General features: G+C 37.3%; 6 protein-coding genes across 8 annotated transcripts; 1 reads left to right on the top strand and 5 right to left on the bottom strand.

Moving 5' to 3' along the window:
* Window positions 1-1,276: 1,276 nt before the first annotated feature.
* On the bottom strand, window positions 1,277-4,395 carry crygmxl1 (crystallin, gamma MX, like 1). The gene is made up of 5 exons (XM_065251441.2): window positions 4,154-4,395; window positions 2,481-2,618; window positions 2,081-2,145; window positions 1,717-1,959; window positions 1,277-1,628 (listed from the first exon to the last, which is right to left on the bottom strand). The coding sequence occupies exons 3-5, from the start codon at window positions 2,087-2,089 to the stop codon at window positions 1,359-1,361; spliced, it is 522 nt and encodes a 173-aa protein (XP_065107513.1). The 5' UTR covers window positions 2,090-2,145; window positions 2,481-2,618; window positions 4,154-4,395; the 3' UTR covers window positions 1,277-1,358.
* A 637-nt stretch (window positions 4,396-5,032) lies between these two features.
* LOC135733139 (gamma-crystallin M2) lies at window positions 5,033-5,830 on the bottom strand. Its single transcript, XM_065251443.1, has 3 exons — window positions 5,819-5,830; window positions 5,471-5,713; window positions 5,033-5,305 (listed from the first exon to the last, which is right to left on the bottom strand). The coding sequence occupies exons 1-3, from the start codon at window positions 5,828-5,830 to the stop codon at window positions 5,033-5,035; spliced, it is 528 nt and encodes a 175-aa protein (XP_065107515.1).
* Window positions 5,831-10,935: 5,105 nt separating this feature from the next.
* Window positions 10,936-11,699, bottom strand: LOC135733136 (gamma-crystallin M2-like). Of its 2 annotated transcripts, XM_065251440.2 has the most exons (3): window positions 11,620-11,699; window positions 11,297-11,539; window positions 10,936-11,208 (listed from the first exon to the last, which is right to left on the bottom strand). In XM_065251440.2, exons 1-3 carry the CDS (start codon window positions 11,647-11,649, stop codon window positions 10,936-10,938), a joined length of 546 nt encoding a protein of 181 aa, XP_065107512.1. In that variant the 5' UTR covers window positions 11,650-11,699. The 2 variants fall into 2 exon arrangements, with proteins under 2 accessions (XP_065107512.1, XP_065107511.1); XM_065251439.1 differs by lacking the exon at window positions 11,620-11,699 and having other exon boundaries at window positions 11,297-11,572.
* Window positions 11,700-16,840: 5,141 nt separating this feature from the next.
* LOC135782385 (gamma-crystallin M2-like) lies at window positions 16,841-17,823 on the top strand. 2 transcript variants are annotated; one of them, XM_065292674.2, is made up of 3 exons: window positions 16,841-17,120; window positions 17,217-17,459; window positions 17,551-17,823. In XM_065292674.2, the coding sequence occupies exons 1-3, from the start codon at window positions 17,049-17,051 to the stop codon at window positions 17,821-17,823; spliced, it is 588 nt and encodes a 195-aa protein (XP_065148746.2). In that variant the 5' UTR covers window positions 16,841-17,048. The 2 variants fall into 2 exon arrangements, with proteins under 2 accessions (XP_065148746.2, XP_073668143.1); XM_073812042.1 differs by having other exon boundaries at window positions 16,841-17,129.
* Window positions 17,824-20,761: 2,938 nt separating this feature from the next.
* Window positions 20,762-21,467, bottom strand: LOC135733140 (gamma-crystallin M2-like). The gene is made up of 3 exons (XM_065251444.1): window positions 21,459-21,467; window positions 21,132-21,374; window positions 20,762-21,034 (listed from the first exon to the last, which is right to left on the bottom strand). Exons 1-3 carry the CDS (start codon window positions 21,465-21,467, stop codon window positions 20,762-20,764), a joined length of 525 nt encoding a protein of 174 aa, XP_065107516.1.
* A 4,245-nt stretch (window positions 21,468-25,712) lies between these two features.
* Window positions 25,713-26,465, bottom strand: LOC135733142 (gamma-crystallin M2-like). The gene is made up of 3 exons (XM_065251446.1): window positions 26,457-26,465; window positions 26,126-26,368; window positions 25,713-25,985 (listed from the first exon to the last, which is right to left on the bottom strand). Exons 1-3 carry the CDS (start codon window positions 26,463-26,465, stop codon window positions 25,713-25,715), a joined length of 525 nt encoding a protein of 174 aa, XP_065107518.1.
* Between the last annotated feature and the right edge of the window lie 836 nt (window positions 26,466-27,301).

Below are 27,301 nucleotides of genomic sequence, written 5' to 3'. Positions count from 1 at the left end.
AATTATGCTCTTTCATTACAAGTAAAATTAAGGAAAATAGATACAGTGTGGAGGTCAATTTTTAGGCATATCAGAGCTCCACAGGGGGTACACTTGAACACCCTTCATCCAAAATTTACTCAAGAAAGGGAGGACAAATCAAATTTTCCTTTTATTAAAGGTAACTTAACTGCACAATATGTAAGATTGCAATAAAATACCCATAAAATAGCAAAGTTTTATATATTTTTTACAATAAACGATAAAGCTGCAGATTGCATTTAAAGGTGCAATGTGTAATTTTTAGAAAGATCTCTTGACAGAAATGCAAAATAATATACAAACCTATATTATCAGGGGTGTATAAAGACCTTTTTATAATGAACAGTTATGTTTTTATCATCTTAGAATGAGATGTTTTTATCTACATACACAGAGGGTCCCCTTACTTGGAAGTCGCCTTTTTTTACTACGTTGTCTCCATCAATTTCATGTTTTTCCTGTGGCGGCTACCATAGCTTCTTAATACTTTTCAAAAGCGAGGGGTGAGCAGTGAACTGAGCCATTGGTTGCAATTCACAACCTCACCACTGGATGCCGCTAAATTTTTACAATTAATTTACACACTGCACCTTTAAATCAATTTTATTTTAAATTAGTTTAAACCAAAATATCTACATGTTTTATATTTACTCACCCTCAAGCCTTCCCAGATATGATTTATTGTCTTCACCTTTTTAGTAAAACTGATAGCAAATCAAATGTATATCAGCATGACATTCAAATACTTAGATACTTAAATGATGGTCATTGATTTTTGACTGTAGCACCCATGGTTACTGATACCAATCTTATTTATAATGATTTTATTAATTTGAAGATTTTCTGCTCTTTTAGCTAATCAATATTTTCTAATAAACTTTTTTGCATGCACTTGCAGGCTGTACAGAAAATACTACAGCATTTGGGTTCATAACCTCATGTTTGTTTGAACCACTTTTGCAATAACCATGAGAATTTAAAAACAGCATGTTTTTGAACAACCACAAAAGACGGCTATATATTCTTTCCAAAAAGTTAACATTTATTACAGCAAAAACATACCCAACAAAAGGACAGAAATATCATCAGCTCAAGTGTACAGATCTTAAAAGTTGATCAAGTAAACAAGTTATGTTCATCCTAAAACTGAGGAGCGTGTGCAGCAAAAGTTAATTCATAAGACTGCATGTACATGAATGATGTGTTCCACAGTATGAACTGCAGTCACATGTCAATCATGTTTTCTTTATTTTCATATTTAATAGTAAATGTCATTAATAAGAGAAAAAAAATGTTCCTTTGTTTATTTTATTTCAGATCTACCCTGTCTGTCAGAATCAAATGGTAATACGCCTGAAAGAACCAACTTTTGAAGTCATAGCACCCCAGTCGCTGTACCACTTATATGCGCCGGGTTTCAGGAGGTACTGCCTCCCTCTGTAATTGGGGTGCTCATAGAAGATCCAGTATCCATCTTGTACATTGCATGAATGGATATCGTTGTAGCGGAAGCGTTCATAAATGGACGGACAGTCGTCAGTAAACTCCATCATCTGACCACCAAAGTCTGGACGTTCATAGATCTTCATTCTGTAGGATCCCTGGTGCTGGATTGAAAACATATTTATTTAAACATGTGAAGATATGTAGAGGTCAATCTTACATTTGGAACATATACAAAGGAAGTGTGCTCACTTGTGGTATCATTCGACAGGATCTGACACAATCATTGAAACCCATCCATCGTTGATAGTCACTGTACTCGCCCCTGCTCAAGAAGTACTGGTAACCCATAAAGTGTGGCCGCTCATACACCATCCAGCTTCCATTCTCAACCTGAATGGAGTTGCAGCGGCTGAAATGAGAGTGCAGGTCAGCACAGTCACTGCTGCACTCATAGGAGCGACCCTGGAAGTTCTTGTCTTCATAAAAGATTATCTAAAACAGAGTTTTTATGATGTTATATAATAAATTAATAATTTACACAGTACAAACAACCCCCCAAACAATGTTACTAATGCAGATTACATTGTTTATTAAACACACAAAAAAGCCTCACCTTTCCCATTGTGTTAAATCAGTGTTGTCCCAGTTCAACATCAAGTGCTGGAATCCTTTTATATACTTTAGGAAAATAGACATTGTCAGTCACATCAATTAACTTGAGATGTCAGCTTTTTTCTTTCTTTTTATAAAGAATGGTCTGCTCAAGCGACAATAGACATTTGAATCAGATGATTCAAGCATTTCATTAGATAAGCCTGATTTTTTTTAGATATAAAAAAATAAACTATAACAAGTAAAAATTTGTTATTATGTAACCACCAAACTACTAATCTAACTTTAAACATATCAATCATTGAGTTTGATTGTTATGATTTTAAAACTGGAAAAATATGGTCAGAAATCAGTAAATGTCTTCATAATATGGTAAGTGAGAAACATATGAAATTACTCACCTCTTTAAATATACTGCATAAACTTCAGATGGTAGACTTTTGAATAACACTGCCATTTGCAAAAAGTGAAGAACATACTCATTAAATACCACATCCTGCCTCTGTACAGTATATGAGGAAGGACCATCCATCGCATGACTGAAATGATACATAAAAGAGTCACAGTCATCCTTCAGCTCATGCACCATACCAGTTATGGCTCTCAATTCTTATTCTAAAAGGTCCAGGTGCAGATATTATGGATGGATAATTAAACTAATGGATATTAAATTAATTTACAAGTTAACTTTATAAGAACCATAAAAATATTAACACACAAGACATAAAACTGTTTTATATTAACCCCTTAAGTGGCGCAAATACCCTTTGAGTGGGGGGGAGTGAAAATGTGATATATATATATACATCTTCAAATTAATATTACTATATAACTGTTTGGTCTAGAAGCCTAATTTTGTTCTTGTTTTAAAGAAGACACTTTGGGGGTTTTCACAGAAGTGTCAGCAGGTGAAAATATTAAATAAATAAATTGTTAGAGCAGTTTACATTTATTTTAATAAATAAAAATAATTCCATAACATACATTTTATAAATAAAATTATAAAAATGTAAATATGTTACAAAAGTAATAATGCAAACATGAAGCCATAAGTCTCAAGTAGTTTTGATCCAAATTTTAAGTTAAAATCACAGAAAATGAGGTTTGTGTCACACTTTTAGTGGTTTTACCAACAACGGCCACTATGTCAACCTTTTGCTGCATACTCTTGTCACAAATTAATAAATTAATGTCACTGCATTTTTATTACTGCAAAAAGGTTTTGAAAAATAAAAAACTACATTCTTAGAGCTTTCCAACAATATATAGTTTGTCAAGATTGTTTAGGTTTAGAACAGGGTATTAGTAGTGCTATACATATGTAAAAACAAATTGAGTCCACCTGTGGCCATGTGACATTTTAGACAGACAGACCTTGAACAGTTAGTAATAAAAAAGAAAAGAAAAATAGAAAAAAAATGAACATTAAACATATTTATGTTTATACTTAGGTCATTCAATGTATCCAAGTAGTAACCACAGAAATAAATAAGTTCACAATTAGGAGAGATAATGGAGAAAGTACAATTTAGAAAAAACTCATTTTAAAAGATAATATTTTAGACAGAGATATATTTTTGCTGTGGTCAATAACTCAAAAGTGTGGTCTATCAGGAGGAATTTTAAACAAATGTAAAACGACTTCAGTGTAATTTCACATTAACGCATTGAAAGTAACACACAAGTTGGTCAAAACAGAACAAGATAGTTTTTGTGTTACACTTGTTTTTAGAAAATATACATGACTATGACCTTGTTAATATGTAACTGCAAAATTTAGTTTTTCTTTGTAAAATAATTAAATAACATTTTCCTTATTTCCATCAAAGGTTTAAAAAGCAACCGGACTAAACCAGATGAAACTTTTTTCAACAATATAAATTCTATTTAATTAGCATACATTTTCAACGTAATGCAACAGTATTAGCAGCGGGGCAAAAGCGTTACTTTCGTCCAGACAGGAACTCATTTAAACCTGATTAACTTTTATTCTGAAAAACTCTGAGAAGGCAAACTTCATAATGTGTGAAGAAACATGAAGACACACACCGTATTATTTGAAGAATTGACTTACCATGGTCGAAAACAGCTTTCCAGACGCACGACAGATGAAGAAATAACGCGATATTTGTCAGATGTGTCAAGGGTTGCGTGCTAAAGGTGCTGTCATAGTTGGAAATGCAAATGTAGTCAGAGCTATGAGAAAATCGCTTTGTTACTTTCGTCCCACGTTTCGGCCCGATTCTCCACTCCCCTACTTCATGCAGTGCGGTTCATGGACAGGTGGATGACATCAAAGTTGCTACCTGCAAGAGCGATTGGAGTCGACGGCTCAATATGCTTTCTAAACACGTACGGGAGCGCGCAAGATTCGCGCCAAATTGCAGGAACTGCTGTGTTAAAACGCACATAAAGGTAATTTGCTTTTCTCTTTAATGTTATAGTAGGCCTACAGAATAGTTTGTTAAGGTTTTGCTATAAGTCTGGGAAACCATTTTATCAAAATGCTTGTTGTTTATATGGTCTGAATTCATTTTCATCAAACCACAAACACCAAAAACAAAATCAAACATTTAAATACAATACAATACCAACAATAAAATATTTCAGGATAATTCATGCCTATGATTTAATTTATATTCACTGATGCGTTTGGTATTATCTTCTGATATAGTAGTGGTAATATAACAGATCAAAAGATCCTTTAAAATAACATTATTCATTCATCCATACTAAAGTGGGGCCTTGCCTGCTGAGTTTAATCTGTGGTTATTGTAATCATAACATTGTTTAGGATTACTCAAATTTATGGAGTTGCTCTCTGCAAAAGGTATATTAAGGTGTCATTTTACATTTTTCAGTGAAATAATCTTTTAAATGCTGGTTGTAATTAAATAATTTTAAACACAATGATAACATTTGTAGGAAATTATTTTATTGAAACTTTAGAAGACTAATGCCAGGAATCCATGATACGCCTCATGCTCATGAATCTCATGCCACCCATATTGCTGAAGCTCCTGTACTCTCCAGGCCTGAGGTACCACATCCTGCCTCTGTAGTGAGGCTGCTCATACATGAGCCAGTGACCGTCCATCACATGACAGGACTGACACTGAGACATGCGGTAGCGGTCCATGATGTTGTCACAGTCGTCCATCATCTCGTACATCTGACCCATGAAGTTCTCCCTCTCATAGATCCTCATTCTGTAGGATCCTCTGTACTGTAGGGGAAAGTTGTTAATTAAATGTAAGTTTATTAACTAGAACCAATTTGCTAATTATTAGATTGATGCATTACAACATAATTTATAAAATTTTGATGTAGTTTGGTTTTTACATAGTTTAACCAGATCTAACTCAGATGCTTAATGTATCAAAGACCTCACCATGGGGATCATACGGCAGGATCTAATGCAGTCGCTCATGCCAAACATAGACATGTAATCGGCATACTCGCCCCTCTTAAAAAAGTACTGGTTTCCCATGTAGTTGGGACGGTCGTACATCATGAAGCATCCATTCTCGATTCTGCATGAGTGACAGCGGCTCAGATAGGAGGTCATGTCAGCACAGTCGCTCATACACTCATAAGAGCGACCCTGAAAGTTCCTGTCCTCGTAGAAGATGACCTTGGTAAAATAAAACACAGTAGTATCTGAATAACTGCAGTACAACATTAAACAATTTCCAGTTGTCTATACAGCTGCATTGCTGTGTATCTTTTCTCTGCTTACCTTTCCGTGCATGATTGCGGTTGTAGTTTTTCCGAACTTGCCATTGCAATGACACTCTGCCGCTGTATTTATACTATATGGACCCCTAAAGAATTTGTATACCTATTGTTTAAAATAACCTTAGTCAGCTGCATGGTGTAGTGACTCTCTACTAGTCAGTGGTACTGTCTGTTACTACAGACCTGAAAGGGTTATTATTTTAAGCCTCTTTGTTGAGAACTTTAGAATTTTCTGCTTTTTAAACAAGTCCAATGGCAAGAAAGCACTTAAATACAAAAATAACACCCAAAATGCCACTTAAAACATTTATGCATGTTTAAAAGGATATTTTTTCAGTTTTAATATTAGCTGCGGTTACCTTAGTAAAATAGTTTCAATCGTTAGTTCTAGTGATTCACTGATGTATTGGCCGCCGATATTTATCGGCCGATTTTTGATGAATTTGAAACCATCGGCATATCGGCAATAGCACGAGAAAGGCCGATACCGATTGTTTATTAATTAACTGCATAAAGAAATCCATTATATGTAAAAAAAAAAACGAGTTAATGTTGTTAATAAAATAAATGCTGAATAGCAAAAACCACCTTTGAAGGTTGTCATGCTGTCTTATTATATTTGTTAATAGAGCTTAATTTGTGCCTCTCTTATTATGTTGGTCAGTTGAATTAGATCCAATCCATGTTCAGTAAAAATAATTTGATGCAGAAATAAACTAGCAAATAGATCAACTGTATAGTATTGTATACAAGTGTTTAATATCGGTATCGGCATCGGCCATAAGTTGTCTGTTTAAATCGGTATCGGCACAAAAAATCCTATCGGTGCATCCAGTTCCATAAAATTGAATCTAGAGATCAAACAATAATCTCAGAGAGCATGAGGGTAGGGTAAATTTAAACTAAAGTTTAAAGAACAGTATAAAAACAAAAATAAATAAAGAATTACAAAAAGAAATATACAAAAAAAATGAAAAAAGAGTATTTATCCTTTTTTGGGTGCTTGTGAATTTGACCTCTGCCTCCAGATAATTCTTTCAGGATGGTAACATGACGGCATCAAAGTTTATTTCTATGAATTATCCCATTACATGTTGTGGATACAAAATTAGGAAAACGTAAATTTAATGTGAATTTGCCATGTCTAGTATTAATATGCCCTTATAAAAATTAACCCTGGTTTTACTATAGTAAAAAAAAAACACTATAAAGAGATGCTCACGTTTGCAAGATACTCGCTTAATCTCATGTGTAATCAGAGTTTAGTGTTAAATGAGTGTCTTGCAAGACATGAGCGTCTCTTTTAATCATGAACCCATTTGACGCGTATGCAGCAGGCATGTATTTTGACATGACAAGCCACACACATTAATAGTCGGTATTTTTGCCATGTCGCTGACCTCTAAAGTAATTTCATATTTGACAACAGTACACTAAAAGTCACATCTACACTCATCTTGCGTGTTATATTGTAAAAGCACAATGCCACTGTTGTGAACACCAGCACACAGATCCTTAATTTACATTAGCTGTCATGCATTGTCATAAACTGAAAGCGCACTGTCTGTGACTGAATACGTGGTTAAACAGTCTGGTTTGTGTAAATATAAAAGCACTGCAACAGACTAGTTATGGGAAGTTCGGATAATTTTTCTGATTCGGAACTTTGAATCTCGTTATCAAAATGAACGAATTAAAATAAACGAATCACTCTCCAAGATGACCCGTTACTCCCGAGTCCTGCTAAAGATTCATTTTAAATGAACGAATCGTTCATGAACGACCCATCACTTACAACAGAGCAATTCACTAGGCATTTACTCTGACATGTCTGTTCCGAAAAAAATAAAGCACGTTTCTTTGGATCTCACTGTCTTTACAGGTTAGTGCCAGCTTTCTACGATCTCGACGTTATGTTTAAAAATCTGCTATACCGGAGCTTTACAGCAAGGTTTCTAATTTATATTTAAATGATGAGAAGTGGAATCTGCTTTCGCAACTACGACAAAGATGCTGATTTTACTTTATTTCAAAGTGTACGTTAAAATACTGTACAGATAATTAAAATACATGCAACAATTTTGTTCTTAATGCACTGGTGGGCTATTTAGTTGTCAAGCATACACTGGGTTAATTTTAACAACCTTAATGTGAGATTACTGTAGTGTGAAGAGAATGTGGATATTTATTACGAGTGAATCAGCTCAAGGTATTAAGATCCGACCGATTACTAGAGGTGGTAACAGTGTAGTTTATTTTTATGATGCACTTTGGCGTCGTCAGTTAATTTTTATGACTTTATTTGGCTTTCCTTATTTTTATTGTTAGTATCCACAAAAATTATACAATTATCTAGTATTTCTATGCCACACTTACGCCTCCTCGTTCTCAGGGGCGGATCTACCGGGGTGGCACGGGGTGGCAGTTGCCACCCTAAATAAAAGCATTGCCACCCCATATGCCACCCCAGCGCGGGTATCCTAATATATATAATTTATACCCGAGTAGGCTCTTTTAACTAGAAAGGCAATGGAGTTTTTCTCTGCATGTGTTTGGGGGTGGGAGACAAATATCTGACGATGATTGGTGTGTGTGTCTTAGACGGGGTGGGACAACCACATAGCTGATGGTGATTGGCTTAATTTCCATCGTTAGCCAACCAGAGGCAGCAGAGTTCATACACAAGCATGCAGTCAGTCCGAGCAGAAAGTCTTTTACAGTGTAAAAAAAAGTCCGCGCAGATTTGCCAACTTGGTGACTTTGTCGCTAGATTAAGAAACTTTTAGACCCCTTCAGCGACTTTATTAAAAAAGCGACTAGGACAAATCTAGCGATCTTTTCTGGCGTGGTTGGAGACGTTTGGAAACTACCATGAAAGGATGCATCGCCCCATCCAAGGCACTCACATGCAGCCCGGTTCTCGCGCTGCAGTCCATCCCTTCCGAGTCGCACAAACCCGCAACAACAGAGCGATGACAAGTACAACGATCTCAAAACAAAGGTAGCGGACGCAAGCACAAAGTATAAAAAGCACAAACGTTACTTTTCCATCGTTGAGGTTAAAGGCAAAAATGTTTATGAACGTGCAACTTATGCCCATGAAGAAAGAGTCTCTTCACGTCTGTAGCGAGTAATTCTGATCTAATAAAGCGCCTCACATCATCACATGCTGCCAAAACAAATTCTCTTTAGTGTCTTAAAGTGATTAAGTTGAGCATCACATCAGCAAATCAGAGTACTAAATACGGTCATATTTATAGATAAATGTTGCATCAGGATAAAAATACAAAAATTAAACTGATGTTAAATATTGCACGAGGTAGTTGCTTGGTAGTTAAAACAACTGAACTGCAGGTTTGTGTAAGCAGTAAATATATTTTAAGCAGTTCTTTCTAGAGTTAGCCCGTCATGTCTTAGCTACTGCAGCAATCAAAATATTCCATACGTGCATATGAAATCGCTCGTTATGATATAGTCTGATGTTTTTATTTGTCTTCGTTAAGGAGACAAAACTATTCAGTGTTGTGTATGTTTAGAAAGCTTGAAAGACAACTTAATGCCGCATTTTCCAGGATATTATGAAAAGAAAGGCTGATATCCATTCTTTTTACCAAAAATATTAGAAAAATCAAATACTATGGGAGTGGAAGGTACAAATAAAACAGAAAAATATGTTGTGGAAGGAAGAGGAGTAGATGAAGTCATGAAGGAAAGAAACATATGGATGGCAAAGAGCTAAAAAGAAGTGAAAAGACAGAAATCCATCATGAAGTGAGTGAAAGGATTAAAGATGAGGGTTATGAGAGAAAGAGATGTTTGCCTTTCAAATATGTTTTACATTAATATAAACTAGGCAATCCTATTTTATTTATATAACTGTCTTTATACCATTATGTTCAACCAGTCAGTGTTTTTAGATATCGATAAGCTGTATGTATTAACTTAGTATTAAGACAAAGGGTGCTACAGAGATGCTAAAGGTAGCTGCTTGGGTACTTACTTATAGGAACATTTGTTGTTGCCTTTATTAATGTTATAAAAATTTGAGGTCCAGTGTTCACCGAAAATAGTATATACAGTATATAATTTCTTGAATCCACGACAACCATGCAAGGACGCTTACTTCATTGCCACCCCTTGTAGTTCTCATGCCACCCCCTTGCCACCCCATAAATAATTTTCTAGATCCGCCCCTGCTCGTTCTTACAAGTTTCGGAAAGTTTTTTGAACATGGGTACCCATTACATGACAGTAACCCCATATTCCTTTTATGGTCAATCAGAGTAAGAGCAGAATGCTCATTTAGCATGGTTCCTTCGAGTAGAAGTCACAGACATTACTGCACCCGACAGCTTTGTTTTATATCAAAAACAAAGTGTTTTTGGATGTAAGAAGAAAGCCTTGTTCAGCTTTCCTTGTAAACCAGCCTTATGTAAACACTAGATATAGTTTGTTTATCCGGGATAACAGCAGAGTTTTGCATGTGTGTTTGTTTAATGCTGGATTTCGCTGAAATGGGGCAGTTCTAAATAGGTCATGAGTAAAACTGCATTAAAAGTGTGTGTTTTGTAGTGCATATTATGTAAATTACATGAACATGATATTGGGATAATGTTTTGTGTATGTTGCTTGCTGGTGACTCGCTCCTCCCGCTGAACGCCTCGGGGATATTATGCTTTTCTGGAAACAATCACTAGAGCTGATTTGTCTTTTATAAATCTAATAAAACTCTTCGGAGATATGAAGGATGTAATACTACTTTATAGGTACTCCATGTAAATATGAGATGAGCAGAAACAGCATGTGTTATGTGTGAGCTTTAATGAAGTGAGCGAAGCCATGAGGATTTCTAAAGCTGAAAGGATGTTCATAAAAAAAAATTTCTTTCTTTGTGCCACTAGAAGGTGCAGTCCTTAATATAGCCAGTTACCTTAAAAGCAGTCAAATCAATAGCAATATGGTTTATTATATCAAATGATTAAGGCTTCAGAAAATAGAAACAACTGAGCTAAATAAATCTAAGCAAAGGCATTTTCAGAGCTTAGTTTAAAGATGCTTTATTGCCAAGTTACACCAGTTTCTTCACAAAACAAATGTTTGGGTACTAAACATTACATTTTAATAATAAGAATCAACAATACGCCTCATGCTCATGAATCTCATGCCACCCATGTTGCTAAAGCTCCTGTACTCTCCAGGCCTTGCGTACCACATCCTGCCTCTGTAGTGAGGCTGCTCATACATGAGCCAGTGACCGTCCATCACATGACAGGACTGACATTGAGACATGCGGAAGCGGTCCATGATGTTGTCACAGTCGTCCATCATCTCGTACATCTGACCCATGAAGTTCTCCCTCTCATAGATCCTCATTCTGTAGGGTCCACGGTACTGCAAAGGTATTAAAAGAAATTTCAAATTGTGCTCAATTGCAAAGCAGGGAAGTGCTTTAAACAGATTAAATGTATTGTGCTCTTACCATAGGGATCATACGGCAGGATCTAATGCAGTCACTCATGCCAAACATAGACATGTAATCGGAATACTCGCCCCTCTTAAAGAAATACTGGTTTCCCATGTAGTTGGGACGGTCGTACATCATGAAGCATCCACTCTCTACTCTGCAGGAGTGACAGCGGCTCAGATATGGGGTCATGTCAGGACAGTCGCTATTACACTCGTAAGAGCGACCCTGAAAGTTCCTGTCCTCATAGAAGATAGCCTGCAAATGCAAAACACATGAAGCTATAGACATTTAAGTGTATATACAGTATATGAATATATTCTTCTTTCATTACTTACTTTGCACATGTGCATTCCAGAAGAACTCATTTTTACTTTGTTTCTTGAGCTACTTTGCTGCTCTTGGGTCTACACAGTTCTGTTCTGCTGCCAGCTCTCACTCTTACTTTTATACCAGAGTTAGCTGAATAAAACTGTGCTGTCTAATGGGAAAAACTAAATCCTGACTCAGCAGACTTGTATGGAAGCCTTTGATAGTATGGACTGCTTTTATTCTGGGCCTTTTTGACTGAACCTACAGCTTGTGTACAGTTTACACAATAACTTTTGTGTAATTCTGTGCTGAAACATGATTTGTTATTAATTCTTATTGTTATTAATTCGTATTAATCTTTCTTCCACTAGAAAGAATATATTAACACTGTTACTACTAATACAACAATAATACCATGATTTAAAGACATGTGAACAGATTACTGTAAACTTACACATACAAAGCAGCTTTGTAAAGGCTATTTTTCATGCTCATGTCAAATTATGAAAATCTGACAAAATGCTGGGTTCAAAGAGAACCTCTCAAAAGGTTAGGTTACCTTTATTAAAATGTCAAATGTGTTGGACTAGATCATTAACAAAGATTTCTCTCTTCACAATCTGTGTAAGTGGAAAGCTGCTTAGGTTTGGCTATACATGGAGTTCATGAGTAAGCTTTACAGCAAGGTTTCTAATTAAGTTGTCATTGATAAGAAGTGTAACCTTCTGTCCACCACGACATAGATACAATGTGCTCAAAGTGATTTATTAAATAGGGATGTAAATCAGTGTGAATAACACTCCATATGAAATGACCTCAAATAATTGTTTAATTTGTTTCATATCTTTATTTATTGAAGATAAATCTGCAGTAATATAATGTAAAGAAAACAAAAGAAGGGGGCGCTGTGGGAAAAAAGGAAATATATAAGAAGTGCAGTTGGTGTATGTTGTTCGCTGTTGAAACGTTCAGTCCCGAATCTGTTTGAAAAACAAAAAGGGGAAAATAACCGGGGCAAATAAACTTCACAAAAAAGAAGAAACCGTAGTGATCATTGTCCAGGGGGGCAAGGCATACGTAGTGTTAATATACTTTATGTATATTAAAGTGCCAATATTATGCCCATTTTTACAAGTTGTAATATAAGTCTCAGGTGTGCCTAAAATGTGTCTGTGAAGTTTCAGCTCAAAATAACCCACAGATAATTTCAGAAATGTTCCTATTTGGACAAAAATAGCTATATTTAAATGCAAATGAGCTACAGCTTTCAATTAAAATAGATCTGATTCTGGTGAATACAGTCTGTGACAATAGTGTCTTCAGCTGCATTAGTGTTACAATGTGCTAAAAACAGATTTAGATAAGCTTTTGGGTAAAATTAACCAGTCAGTCAGTGGATGTGGGCTGGGATTTGTTTGTGTGATGTCACATTAACAAGTAAATCAAAACAGGATGTTTAATGAGAGTGCTCTGGTTTAATAGGGATTTCAAAAGTAGGGGTGCTCCGATTGATCGGTCGCCGATCATAATCGGCCGATAATTGCTTTGGGACGTTCGATCGGCGGTCTATAAAAAGGCCGATCCAGAAAAGCCGATCCGATGACGCAAAACTTGCGCGACTATTTTTTTACGTGCTGCTAAAATGGCTTCACCGGTCTGGCAGTTCTACACGGTGTGTGAAAATGACAACGCTTTAGCAATCTGCAACCAGTGTAACAAGCAAATTCCACGGGGCGGAAAGCACCCGAAGCATTTTAACACCACAAACCTCATCAGACATTTGAAGGTTGCTCATATTAAGGAATATGAGCAGTTTTCCGAGTTGGCTAGCGCTAAGAGAGAGCGGCAGAGTTCAACAACTCCAGCGTCACTCACTCAGCCGTCCGTAACAGAGACGTTTCAAAGACAACAACCCTACTGCAAGGACAGCAAGAAGCATAAAGAAATATCCGTCAAAATAATGGAATTCATATGCCTCGATCATCAGCCGCTGTCTGTTGTGGAAGACGAGGGGTTCCGGCGACTAATGTCCTACCTGGATCACGTTACATCATACCAGGGAGAAAATATTTCATGGATGTTTGCCTGCCGCAGTTATATCAAACAGTGTTTACACATATCGACAGCCTTATGAAGGACAACATATCATCAATCAGTTTCACGAGTGACATTTGGAGTGCAAGTGTATGTCCCATGTCATTGTTGAGTCTCACTGCACAGTTTATTAATGAAAACTTTGAACTACAAAAAGTTGTTCTTCATTCTCAAGAATTTTCAGGATCACACACCGCGGAGGCTCTTGCTACCGCATTTAGCGCTATGTTCAGTGCATGGGGAATCCCGAAGGAAAAGGTGCACGTTATTCTAAGGGATAACGCAAAGAACATGGAAAAGTCCATGAAGGACGCCAATCTACCCAGCCTGCCGTGTATGGCGCATTCACTCCAGCTTGCCGTGACCGAGGGAGTTATGTCACAACGCAGCATATCTGATATAATTGCCTCAGGAAGACGCATCGTCGGTCATTTCAAGCACTCGCCGCTTGCTTACTCTCGACTGCAAAGTATTCAGAAACAGCTGGGCCAGCCTATCAAGAGACTACAGCAAGATATATCTACCAGATGGAACAGTACTCTATATATGTTGCAGAGTCTGCAGGAACAAAAACGCGCCCTATGTGCTTACGGAGCCGACTATGATTTACCCACCATGTTCACAGGCAGCCAGTGGAAACTAGTGGAAAATATGATTTCGCTACTTGCCCCATTTGAAGAGCTTACCCAACAAATAAGCTCATCGACTGCATCGGCTGCAGATGTAATACCATCGATCAGAGCTTTAACTCTTCTTCTAGAGAAGACCGCTGACACTGACTTTGGAGTAAACACTTCAAAAGCCACGTTGTTGGAAGCGGTCCGGAAAAGATTCGGTGACATAGAATCGGAGCCCCTGTATAGCATCGCTACAATCCTTGATCCGAGGTGAGTAATTTCTAATTAAAGTAAAATCAGAATTGATATAAGTTGGAACATATATTTTTCTAGTAGGCTCCTTAATTCATATTGCAAGAATTCTTATTTGCTCTAATAATTGATAAACGGAGCTATTACTTACTGAAATGAATACAGTGTTATTCCTTGGCTGGTATTTCTTTAGTTAAATTTGTTAAATTTGCTGTAAAAATAAGCACATATTTTTGGGGGGATGCTAGGCTGACTTATCAAAACAAGAGCCAGGAAATTAACTTTCAAAATGCATTAAATCATAAATAGAAATATAGGTTCTTCTTATAGGTTCTGTTCAGTTTCATATATTTCTATGTTTTCTAATCTATAGTTTTCAATACTATCACTGAAGTATTTTGTGAAAAATTTCTGTATTCATATTAAATTAAAATTAATTAATGTTTTGTTTTCTTTTTAATAAAAAGGTACAAGGACAGATTTTTCCCTGATGCACTCAAGCCCCAGATACGTGGGCTGCTTTCTGATGTCCTGGCCACTGGACTGGAGCAGCATAATAGAGAGGCAAGTCTGGCTGCAAGCGTGTCTGAACCCCCAGAGAAGGTACCACGAACTGGCTCCTTGCATGCTATGTATGCTGAGTTTCTGGATGGAGATCAGGAACATGGTGGCAGTGACATCAGCTCAGTGTCATTGCAGTTGAACCTCTACCTATCTGAGCCAGTAATTCCACAAAACGAACAACCTTTTGCTTTTTGGCAGAATAATAAAAGTCGATTTCCTGCTCTTGCACAAGCAGCACGAACTTACCTCTGTGCCCCGTGCACAAGTGTTGATAGCGAACGACTTTTTAGCACAGCGGGAAATATTATAGATGAGAAGCGCAACAAGCTGACAGCCAAAAATGCAGAAATGCTTATATTTATAAAAAAAAAACTTCCATTGATGCTTAAGAAGTAAGCTACTAATCTTTGTCCACCCTTTCTCATTCTTTACCTCACTCTTGCTCTCTCTACCTCTCTAAATGCCCTTCAAAATCTGATTTAAGTCTTTTATGGGGAAAAATAATTAGTTTAGAATTGTCATTGATTCCATAATGCAGAAGCCATCATGAAAGTGCAGTTGTGGTTCTGTTCTAGTGTTAACTGCCTTTCTTCTTGACATCCCAAGAGATTTAAACTTACAATGGCTTGTTAGGCCTGAGAAGTGAGTTAAAGTTTTAGAAGGATATAGACAGATACAGTGAAACAAGTTGTTTGTTATGTGTATTTTTATTTATTTATTTTTGTTGTGCACTTTATTACCTATGGTCCTTTAAGTAAATTAGATAAACTGAGGGCTGACTTGAAAAACTGGCTTGAAACACAACTTCGGCTATAGCCTTTTTTGTTGAAGTTTAAGTTATTGTAGTCTAAAGTTAAAGACTCAGTTCTGTCTTTTATTTTATTTTACTTATTTAAAATAAGTTATTTTATATTATCTACAAGGAACTTGTATTTGTCAAGCTCTAAGCCATTTACAATTACTACCAAGAACAGGCTGCTATGTTTTAAGTTGACATGTTGCACATCTTGCTTGCCAATAAATACAGTTGTCAATTCATGTGAAATTCCTCTTCTCATATTTTTTTAATACTTCTTATACATTGTTGTTGTTAAATATACTTTAATAAATAATGCTACATGATAAGGCTTCACATAGACCCTGTAATCGGTGATCGGTATCGGCCGATACAGCTTCTAGTGATCGGAAATCGGTGATCGGCCCCAAAAATCCTGATCGGAGCACCATTATTCAAAAGAAGCGGGTGGATTTTTTTGTAGCCCAAAACACCTTGAAAAAACTGGTTTGTGTAATCTTGGTATGGTTCTAAACTGACATATCAGTCTTTTATCTGTGTTCACTTGAGCATGTAAATAAACAGCTCAGGTCATGTTAGGATGACTTTATGCTAATAGTTAATATTTTTAAAGTACAAATCAATGTATATATATTTTTTAATGATAAAATAGGGCAAATTGATCTTTGGGTTATTTTCAACCCAGCATTGAAAATAGGACAATAAAGGACAAACCCATTTTTTGGGTTGTAAATGAACCTATGTAGGGTTGTTTTAAACAAATATAAATTTTCCCAGGTTAATTTAACCTTGCAGCTGTTTTTTTTAAAGTGTGTCTTTTTAAAATTTTGAAGCTTAATATTGTGAACATTTTGTTTGTTAAATAAATCCACCAGCAGGTGCATCCATACTATAAAGGCATGGATCTCCACACACATTGTGTACTGACATCATATGTGTGGGATTCCCTCTAAGGTGACATTAAGATGCGTAAAGCCCACCACCATATTGGCAAATTACTGCTAGACTAATAAACAAAGACCTATACCTAGAATCTAAACATTTCAGCTTTCCATTGGCCTCTATTCCATTTTGCTTGGTCAGGAGTTTTAACAATAGGAGGCACATATCCTATAGGTTTGGGCAGGTATAAATGCAAGGGTTAAACTGTGCAGTGTGTCAGTGTACCAGTACAAACACAGCTATTACCACCACCATGGGCAGGGTAAGTACTGTTTATGAATCTTGAGTTTAAAATATTTCTTTCTTTGAAAACTTTTCCGTTTGATCAATGGCAATTTTTGTTTGTGTTCCAAAAAAGATCATCTTCTACGAGGACAGGAACTTTCAGGGTCGCTCTTATGAGTGTATGAGCGACTGTGCTGACATGACCTCCTACCTGAGCCGCTGTCACTCATGCAGAATCGAGAATGGATGCTTCATGATGTACGACCGTCCCAACTACATGGGAAACCAGTATTTTTTTAAGAGGGGCGAGTACGCCGATTACATGTCTATGTTCGGAATGAGTGACTGCATCAGATCCTGCCGTATGATCCCCATGGTACATTTCCAATATGCACAATTTTACTTTGCTGTTCACTAAAGCCTTTTTATTGCAGTTCAGCACAATTTTTACTTTTATACGTTTACAGCACAGAGGATCCTACAGAATGAGGATCTATGAGAGGGAGAACTTCATGGGTCAGATGTACGAGATGATGGACGACTGTGACAACATCATGGACCGCTACCGCATGTCTCAGTGTCAGTCCTGTCATGTGATGGACGGCCACTGGCTCATGTATGAGCAGCCTCACTACAGAGGCAGGATGTGGTACCTCAGGCCTGGAGAGTACAGGAACTTCAGCAATTTTGGTGGCATGAGATTCATGAGCATGAGGCGTATCATGGATTCCTGGTACTAGCATTCTAGTGTTTCAATAAAATAATTTCTTTACAACTTTAAACAATGAGTCCTGAACATTTTCATCATTATTTATTACTGGCACCTTAAAAAAAACAATTGAATAGAAATGCATTTAAGAGCTTTAGCTGTATGGGTGTAATTATATTTATAAGCAAGAAACACATTATCAATTTTAATTTTTCCTTTTTGCACATTTGAACATAGTTTTTTTTTTTTTGCACTAAAAAGTAAAGTAGTGTAACTAAAGTAAACTCTAAAGGCCATTTACACAAAAACATTTTTATCATTAACAAAGTTTTAATGCAGTTTGGCTGTTCGTTTACATGACAACAGCGTTTTTGCATTCTAATAGCACAAGCTTTTAAAGACATGTTTCAAAAGTGGACGTTTTTTGATAACAACGCCTTGTCGTTTCAATGTAAACTACGTAAACGGAATCTGTGATAACGATGACATCATACCAATATGTTAATTCAGGCTACCGGTATGCGCGAGGATAACCAAAACAACAATGGCGGCCTACATGACTTTATTACAATTTATTAACGGTTCTCCAACAAAGTTTACATAATTTGCTGCCTTATATTCCAGGGTTAGTTGTATAAATAATAAACCTTCCTCATTTTCCATCTAAACAAATCTGCTTGATGCATTTGCAGTCTTGACTGTTTGTATTGTATTGCTCTGTAGAAGAATCCGTACAGTATGTGCAAAGGCATTTAGTGTTTCTTTGCAAAGTAACATCACCATCTACTGGCCTGGCACACGAAATACAACATTTTTATCAAATCGTTTTGACAGTGTTGTCACTGCACTACATCACTGTTGTGTTAATTGAACATGCACACAGTTCTTTTTCCCAGAACACAAATAAATGAATAGCTTCTGACATATGTGTCTGTGAAATCCAGGCTAATCTAATTGTAATTATGACATTATAGGAGCACACGATGGCTTGTATTCTGGTAAATTTTGAAACCGTATATTCTGATCTGATGTTTGTGCACCTTAAATGCGGTAATACTTTTAGATGGCCTTCAGTAGACATTGGAGAGTTGGTATACAGCATGAGAGAAAATCCTGATGTACTGGTTATCAGCGTTCCCAACCCTGTTTACGGGGGCAAACCAACAATGCACATTTTAGATGTCTCCCACATCTGACCCCATTACTTCTCAAATTGGAGACTCTACTAATGAGCTGATGAGTGGATTCTGGTGGGTTTGAATAGGAAGAGTTGTAGTGTTGGTGTGCCTCCAGGAAAAAAATGGGTCTCCCTTGTGTTCACACACAACCCATAAAGATCCCGTAAAGACACATGACGAGGTGACCTGTATTGTGTTTGCAATTGTGCACTTGGTGGATTTTTTTCAAAGATACTTAACTTTGCTTATTACCTGCGATTTCTCTCTCAAGAAATTCAGAATGTTGATTTGACCTTAAAACCCCTGATCGATTACTTTTTGTTCCAGCTCACTACGACTACCATTCAGGGGTGGGTTTACCAAAAGCATCGTTAGCCAACTACTGTCGTAAGTTTCGTCGTTACTGACAAAGTTCAACGATTTGGTGTTTCCCGAAACCATAGTTAAAACAAACATTCGCAAGTTGCATCGCAAACTCTTGTGGTTTTAACGACAGCTCTTCACCTGTCGTTGGAAGCATCGTTCCTTGTTATTATAATATGTAGACTTATGTTGATCATGCTTTTGAACAAAATAAGCAAAAAACATGTAGTACATTCTATATCCATCTTTCTAAATATATAAACATTTTATTTTACATCTTTAATTTTGTAAACAGAATTAAAACGCTGCATTTGAAAACTGTGCATGTGCGCAGTCCTACGAGTCCTGGGAGGAGTGACGTAAGAGGGAACTTGCGAATGAATGAAATATCTTGAAAATAAACAACAGATAATCGCGATAACAAAATCGGTCTTCCGATGCAATATATGTTATTTACAGCAATAATCTGACATGAAATCGATTTGCACTGATTAATAAGTACTTCACCTCCCACGTGACATCATCAACTATGTTGTTAAACCAACATGGTTCAAACGACGAATGTGCGACAAAGTTACTATGCTTTCAGGAAACAGTCATGATAAGGTAGTTCGTTTCTCCAACTATGCATCATACTATGTTGGTTCAGCAGCGAGTTACGTTGTTGTTCGGGAAACCCCCCCTAGTATAACACAAACTATGGCATTGCTCATGCCTTTTGGTCACACAGGACGCGTTTCGTAAGTATTAAGTCAATGTTACTCGGTCTCCTTTACAGGAGCGATCCTAGAAAACGCATTTGATCATATTGCTTTTGTGGCGTATTAAAAATACATCATGCTCATGAATGATCTTTATTTTTCTGCAGCTTCTGTTATCTTTAGACCTGTACACTCTCATTGTAAACATGGGCTTCGGAAGCCAAAAAAAGTGGAGTAGATGCCATTTTCTTGTATTCTGGTGCCTTTTAATTAAACAATTGCCTAAAAGCTTTGTTTACCTTGCTGTGTTGCAGGGGTGCAGGAGGCAAAAGTATTGAAAACTAAATGGAGTTTAATTTATATGGAATTTTAAATAAGCCAAGTGGAATGGATTTGAGGAAGCAGCAGCGTTAAAGTGAAAGCTGTAGCTGAAACCCGGATTGGAATTTAATTTATTAAGACATTCCTTTTTTTATTTGACTGACTGCACTCTGAACAGACATATGGGCTAATTATTAGAGAAAAAGTGAGTGGGTCCAATATCATGGGTCTTATAAAGTGGATGGGTCTGGTCTTACCGACATATGATGGTTCCAACCCCCATGATTTTATATAACATTTTGGATGAATACTTTTTTTATTTTTTCTATAAAATAAGTTTTTCACACATTCTCTATTTCTGAAGAGTATTTTATTGCAGTTATTGCAACTTAAACCTGTTTTTACATTAGTACCAGGAATCCATGATACGCCTCATGCTCATGAATCTCATGCCACCAAAATTGCTGAAGTTCCTGTACTCTCCAGGCCTGAGGTACCACATCCTGCCTCTGTAGTGAGGCTGCTCATACATGAGCCAGTGACCGTCCATCACATGACAGGACTGACACTGAGACATGCGGTAGCGGTCCATGATGTTGTCACAGTCATCCATCATCTCGTGCATCTGACCCATGAAGTTCTCCCTCTCATAGATCCTCATTCTGTAGGATCCTCTGTGCTGTAGGGGAACAGAATTTCATTATGTTAAAATGTATCAATAGAATCAACATCAAATGTAAACTTCTGAAAAGGAAAAATATGTTCTCTGAGCTCACCATTGGGATCATACGGCAGGATCTGATGCAGTCACTCATTCCAAACATAGACATGTAATCGGCATACTCGCCCCTCTTAAAGAAATACTGGTTTCCCATGTAATTGGGACGGTCGTACATCATGAAGCATCCATTCTCGATTCTGCATGAGTGACAGCGGCTCAGGTAGGAGGTCATGTCAGCACAGTCGCTCATACACTCATAAGAGCGACCCTGAAAGTTCCTGTCCTCGTAGAAGATGACCTAAAAATAAACATTTTGTTAATCATATATACAAAAATATGATTATTTACCAATAAATCTGTAAAAATAATTTTAGGAACTCACTCTCCCCATGGTGTCAGTCTGTCAGCTGTTGATGTGGCTCAAATGCGTCGTTCTAAGCTCCCGGTCTACCTTTATATACCTGTTTCAGTTCAAAGGCAGTGTGTGTCCTATTGTATATAAATAGCTGACACAGCAATACAGCGCACTGGCCTTTAAAATAGTGTATGTGTTTTTCGTTCTACATGTGACTAGATCATGCCTTTCACTTGTTCTGCTGGCCCCTTCCCCATTTTCAACAGGAATAAAGGGAACGCTTTCAATGGGTTTTTGCGCATGTGTGTGAAGTGTGTTTGGAAAAGGCTACATGTGAATGAATACATGTGTAATTCATAAAAATATTTCAGATTATCTATACATACAGTAAATGGCATGTTGTAAAGGTAGCAGATTTGTTGTGCTTGATGATATTGTTTATGAATTCTTATGTGGGGCAATTCTGAATATTCATATTGATGTCTTAATCACACACACAAAAAATAAAATAAAATTCCTTTGTTTTGATTTAATTTGGAATATTCTGAAAAAATTTATCCCATCTAATTAGAAATGCCACTGATTACAGTATATTATCTTAACAGTTTGCATATTTGAAATTTATTTTAATTATGTACACTGTAAAAAAAAATTCAAAAATAAGAAACCAAGCTACAATATCACTATACACAGTAGACACCCTTTAAAAAGTCTTAATATGTGCAATTTGAGTACAGATATGTATACACTTGGTATAACAATATGTACCTTTGAGGTAGTAATATGCATATTTTAAAACAAAATGTCTTTTTAAAAAACTATTATGAACTCTTTAGGTATAAAGATGTACTTTTTCAAAGAGTATTACCCCAGTGACAGCTAGAGACCATTTTTTCTGACAGTGTACATACAGTGTACTGTTCTTTAAACTCAATGAGAGCATTGCTGTAGTAACACAAAGGTCATGGGTTCGATTCCAGAGAGTAAAATCCTGATATAATGGATACCTTTATGCACTGTAAATTAGTTAAGATTAGAGATTCGCTAACTTTTCACATCGCGACCCACTTAGATAATCTATTTTTGGACCCACCAAGATATTTTGTAATAGAAATTTGTTGAAAAACACATCTGTTCTCTTTCAAAAGAAAGTAGTTTAAATTTTGCTGTCATTGTATTAAAGAAACATTATTTAAATGCAATACCAAAATATCTTGTGGTAAGATATCAAAAACCAGTAATTAGACTAAACTGCTGATGGGCACTATCCTATCTTGCACCCAGCGCAATTGACTTTGTCATTAGTCCCTTTCACACATACAGTCTTTACTGGTAATTTACTGGTAAATTGCAGTTAACAGGCCATGTGTGAACAGAACCTTTCCGGTAAATCAGTGCTCCCAATTTACCAGTAAGACATGTTGTAAGATTACCAGTAATTTACCGGTAAGCGCTATGTGTGAATGAAAAATATAGGATTACCGGCATTTAGAACGGACGACGTCAGACCGCGCTGACAGCTTCGGGCCAATCACAATGTTTTAAAACAGATGACGCGTTTGCCCGAGACTGTTTACAGACGTTTCCACACACACACTGCTTGACAGTCGAGCACACCTGAAGTTTACATCCACATTTCTTCACCAAAGTTGTTTAAAACAGCTTACCACCTACTTGCCGAATTGCCGACGTCCTTAACACGCCCTATGTGAAGCCTAATGTGCAAAAAGTACTGTTGTTTAAAATTCCATCGGTTTGACGTCGCCTCATGCAATGTTGTTTGGTCATGAGCAACTTCGCGACTGTCAGAGTTTACCACAGACGTGAAAACAACAAAATACGGACCGTGGATATGAACGACGTGGATTGTTTACAAATACAACACTGAGCTTGCAGCGCGCCACAGGTACTTCCGCTTTCTCAACGAATTTACCGGTATTTTGATACTGATGTGTGAATGATGTCTTACTGGTAAAAAGTCGGAATGTCACTGCGTGTGTGAACAGCACATTTTTGTATTTACTGGTAAATTCATTCTGGTAAATTCATGGTAATTTACCGGTATTACTGTGTGAAAGAGGCTAGTGACGCATGCATCATTCGTATTTTGCACCGGCGCACAGCGGGTTTTTCCCTCCACAGACGCACGTCGGCAAACTAGGGAATAAACTTGCGCTCCCTGGGCGGTTCAGCACAAAAAAGGAGGCGTGTTCCAGCGCAAACCATCCCTGATGCTATTTTCCAGTTTCAAAAAACAATTGCGCCACTGACCAAAAAAAAAACTAGTCTAAAGTCAGTGGCGCGTTGCGCGTGGTTCGTTATGCTATTTTAAGGGCGCATGTTTGACCATAATGTATAGCGTGCACAACGCGCGCACACTTTGCTTTTCTAATCTACACAGATGCAACAGTTATTTTTGCAAATCATAAATTGTTACAATAAAAAATATTAACACATGAGATAAGGGAAATCATTGTGGTGAGCATTGTGGTGATAGTTTTTATTTATTGTGTGGCTGCGTAAAAAAATTATCATGCAAATAACGATTAAAATATTAAAATAAGTTTGTTGTGTGGCTGTATTATGTTTATTTTATGTAAATAATAATTAAAATGTTTTCATAAGAAACCTTAATGTATGTGAACTTGATTTGTAAGAGTACTTTGGGGTTGGACTGCTTCCGTTTCTTGGGTCCGATTTCAAAGCCCCCAAACCGCCTTAGCGGTGAGGGTGGACGCAGCGATGTCCTCTGCTGGCGTCAGGTCATGTGTGGAGGCAGATCCACCTCCCGTTACACGGCGTGTCCGATTTATGCAGGCAAGTTTGGGATTCCCCCGTCTCCTGACATCATTGTAGCGCTTGGCGCAATGATGGGGATGTCAGCTGATGAGACAATTGTGGCTATTTCCTCCCACGCCTGTTTAACCTACGATGATTTGGGTGGGTTTCTCCTATCCCCACACAAAACAACTTCTCTGCCTTTGAATGCTCTTACAAGAACGTCGGTCTCCTCAGCTGTGAACCGCTCCTGGCGTGCGCCTGGTAAATCCGTCATAATAATAGCAACCCGCCATGGAATTTGCGCCCTTGCGTTTAAAGGGAATGTTGGATAGCGTTCTGATTGGTTTATTTCACGTTACGCCCAAACCACACCTATGAATAATGAACCTACTTCAGACCAACCCCTTATTGATTTGCGCCTGGCGCAAGAGTTATTTCTCCCGCTGGGAAAATAGCAACAGCGCCCAAGATCCGCCCACAAAGTCACTTGCGCATTGCGCTTCGCACTTGCGTTTCAGATCGTTAAAATAGGGCCCATTGTGTCATTCACCACCTTATTACGGCTTGTTTATTGGTGTGCATGGCAAAAATTATACCTCATTGCGGCGTAGGCGGGTTTAATGCACAAGACCCCCTTTCGTGTAGTGGTGTGCACGCCATTTTTTTACTTTGCACTCATCTTCACATCCGAAAAGATCAACCTCAAGGTGATTCTGGTTGAGCAGGCATGTCTGTGCCATGTCTCTTTGAACAATCCATGTGCAACAGAGAGCGTGTTAAGTATAAATGCTTCATCCAAGCACCTCAAGTATAAAGAGAAAGCTTTACACAGCATCTAAAGAAAGATTTACACTTTGTGACTCGTCCCATAGTTTAAAACTTGGTTAAGATAAAACCTGCCAAATGCTTTAAATGTAAAAGTAACTAAAGATACATTTCTGAATTTTGAATATGTATTTAGACCTTTTTGGTTACTTTCCAAATAAAATATATAGTGATGCACCAACAATGATTTTTCATGGTCTATTCCAATTTCCACTTTTTTCCCACTGATTATTTGTTTGTTAACAGGCTTAAACAAAAATATGTGTAGCATTTTAAAATTAAAGGCAACAACTACCATGTTCAAACAATGTTCAAAGATAAAACATACATGTGGCATCAGCAGTTGCTCAGCTGTAAATGATGATGGTGTGAACGGGGCATTAGGATGCCATCCCCAAAATTCATTAAATAAAAAGGTTTGATAATGGGATTCTTAATATGTTACAAGTACCATATATTTCATATCTGTGGAATGGGAAAAAAAACACCAGCAGCAAATTGTTATTGGTGCAAAACCAATTTTGTATATTTTTGAAAAGATTTTTGTAGATATTAAGAAATGATTCTAACTTAATATGTTATATTGTGAAGTGCACATTGAATAATAGTGGCAAGAATGTTTTTCAAAACACAATGATTGGTGTAAAGAAAATATTTTATTGAAACATTAGAAGACTAATACCAGGAATCCATGATACGCCTCATGCTCATGAATCTCATGCCACCAAAATTGCTGAAGTTCCTGTACTCTCCAGGCCTGAGGTACCACATCCTGCCTCTGTAGTGAGGCTGCTCATACATGAGCCAGTGACCGTCCATCACATGACAGGACTGACACTGAGACATGCGGTAGCGGTCCATGATGTTGTCACAGTCGTCCATCATCTCGTGCATCTGACCCATGAAGTTCTCCCTCTCATAGATCCTCATTCTGTAGGATCCTCTGTGCTGTAGGGGAAGAAAAATCCAATGCTGATCGTTAAAATTTGCAAGACCAAATATAAATGTAGACTTAAATCTAGAATATTTCTGTTCTATCTCTCATAGATCTCATAATCAAAATATGCTGCCTGCTGTTCTGAACTCACCATAGGGATCATACGACAGGATCTGATCCAGTTGCTCATTCCGAACATAGACATGTAATCAGCATACTCGCCCCTCTTAAAGAAATACTGGTGTCCCATGTAGTTTGGATGATCGTACATCATGAAGCATCCGCTCTCTACTCTACAGGAGTGACAGCGGCTCAGATAGGAGGACATGTCAACACAGTCGCTCATACACTCATAAGAGCGACCCTGAAAGTTCCTGTCCTCATAGAAGATGACCTGAAAATTCAGAACTAATGTTAGTGACCTAAAGTTAAATATGCCAAATCAAAGTCATTTGTGTGAAACCATGGGAAATCAAGTTTACCTTGCCCATGTTTGTGGTTGTGCTGGCTGATCTTCAGTAGGTTGACAGAGGAGAAGCTGAAGCTGATTCTGGTTGTTGGCTGACTGCTGTCACTCGTACCTTTATACTAAACCAAAACTAAAGACTACACAGCGTCTATTGTTGGTCAATTCCTGACAGTGCAAGTTGACATAATGGCCATTGTACATAAAGCTTGTTATTTAAATCGTATTGTAATATGGTAAGGAGTACATGCTGAAGAACACCTTTACTGTCCAGTTGTTTCTTGTTTGTTTCAGGTTCATTATGTGTCATTTGTCGCAGGGAGAAACGAGAGGTGATCAAATTAAATTAAACAAAGCATCCAAGTTCTAAATGTAAAAAATCATAACATTTCATTGTATTGCTTTAACAGAGAAGAAATATTTAGGGGGACAATAATCACAATATTATGAGAAAATGTGAGATTATCACAAAAATAATAGGCCTCATGTTATATGGGATCATTAATGAAAATGAAGGATTAAGTTAATTTACACCAGTGTAGACTGCGTGATACCAAAGTCCTTTTAAGGAAGTTGCGTCACTGCACCGCCATATTTGCAACGCCCCCAGAAACAAGACCATGACCTGTCGATTCTGCTCATGCGCAGTCCCTCTCTCAAAGGATTTCATTCTTTAACAGTTGGCAATTGACTCTTTTTACTGGGAGAATGGAGTAGAGGCCATTTTGACCAGTGAGGCATCTTGTTACTATTAAATATCTTTGGTGATACGCAGGTATACACTGAATACCCGCTGGGAAAGGTCAAGGATTTCTGCAACCACTTAAAGTGCGAGGATGCGTAACAACAGAATTTGTGACA

This window comes from Paramisgurnus dabryanus, chromosome 15, assembly GCF_030506205.2.
Source record: "Paramisgurnus dabryanus chromosome 15, PD_genome_1.1, whole genome shotgun sequence".
Classification (NCBI taxonomy): domain Eukaryota; kingdom Metazoa; phylum Chordata; class Actinopteri; order Cypriniformes; family Cobitidae; genus Paramisgurnus; species Paramisgurnus dabryanus.
Note: the sequence above shows the minus strand (reverse complement) of the source record. Positions and strands in the feature narration are given on the sequence as shown.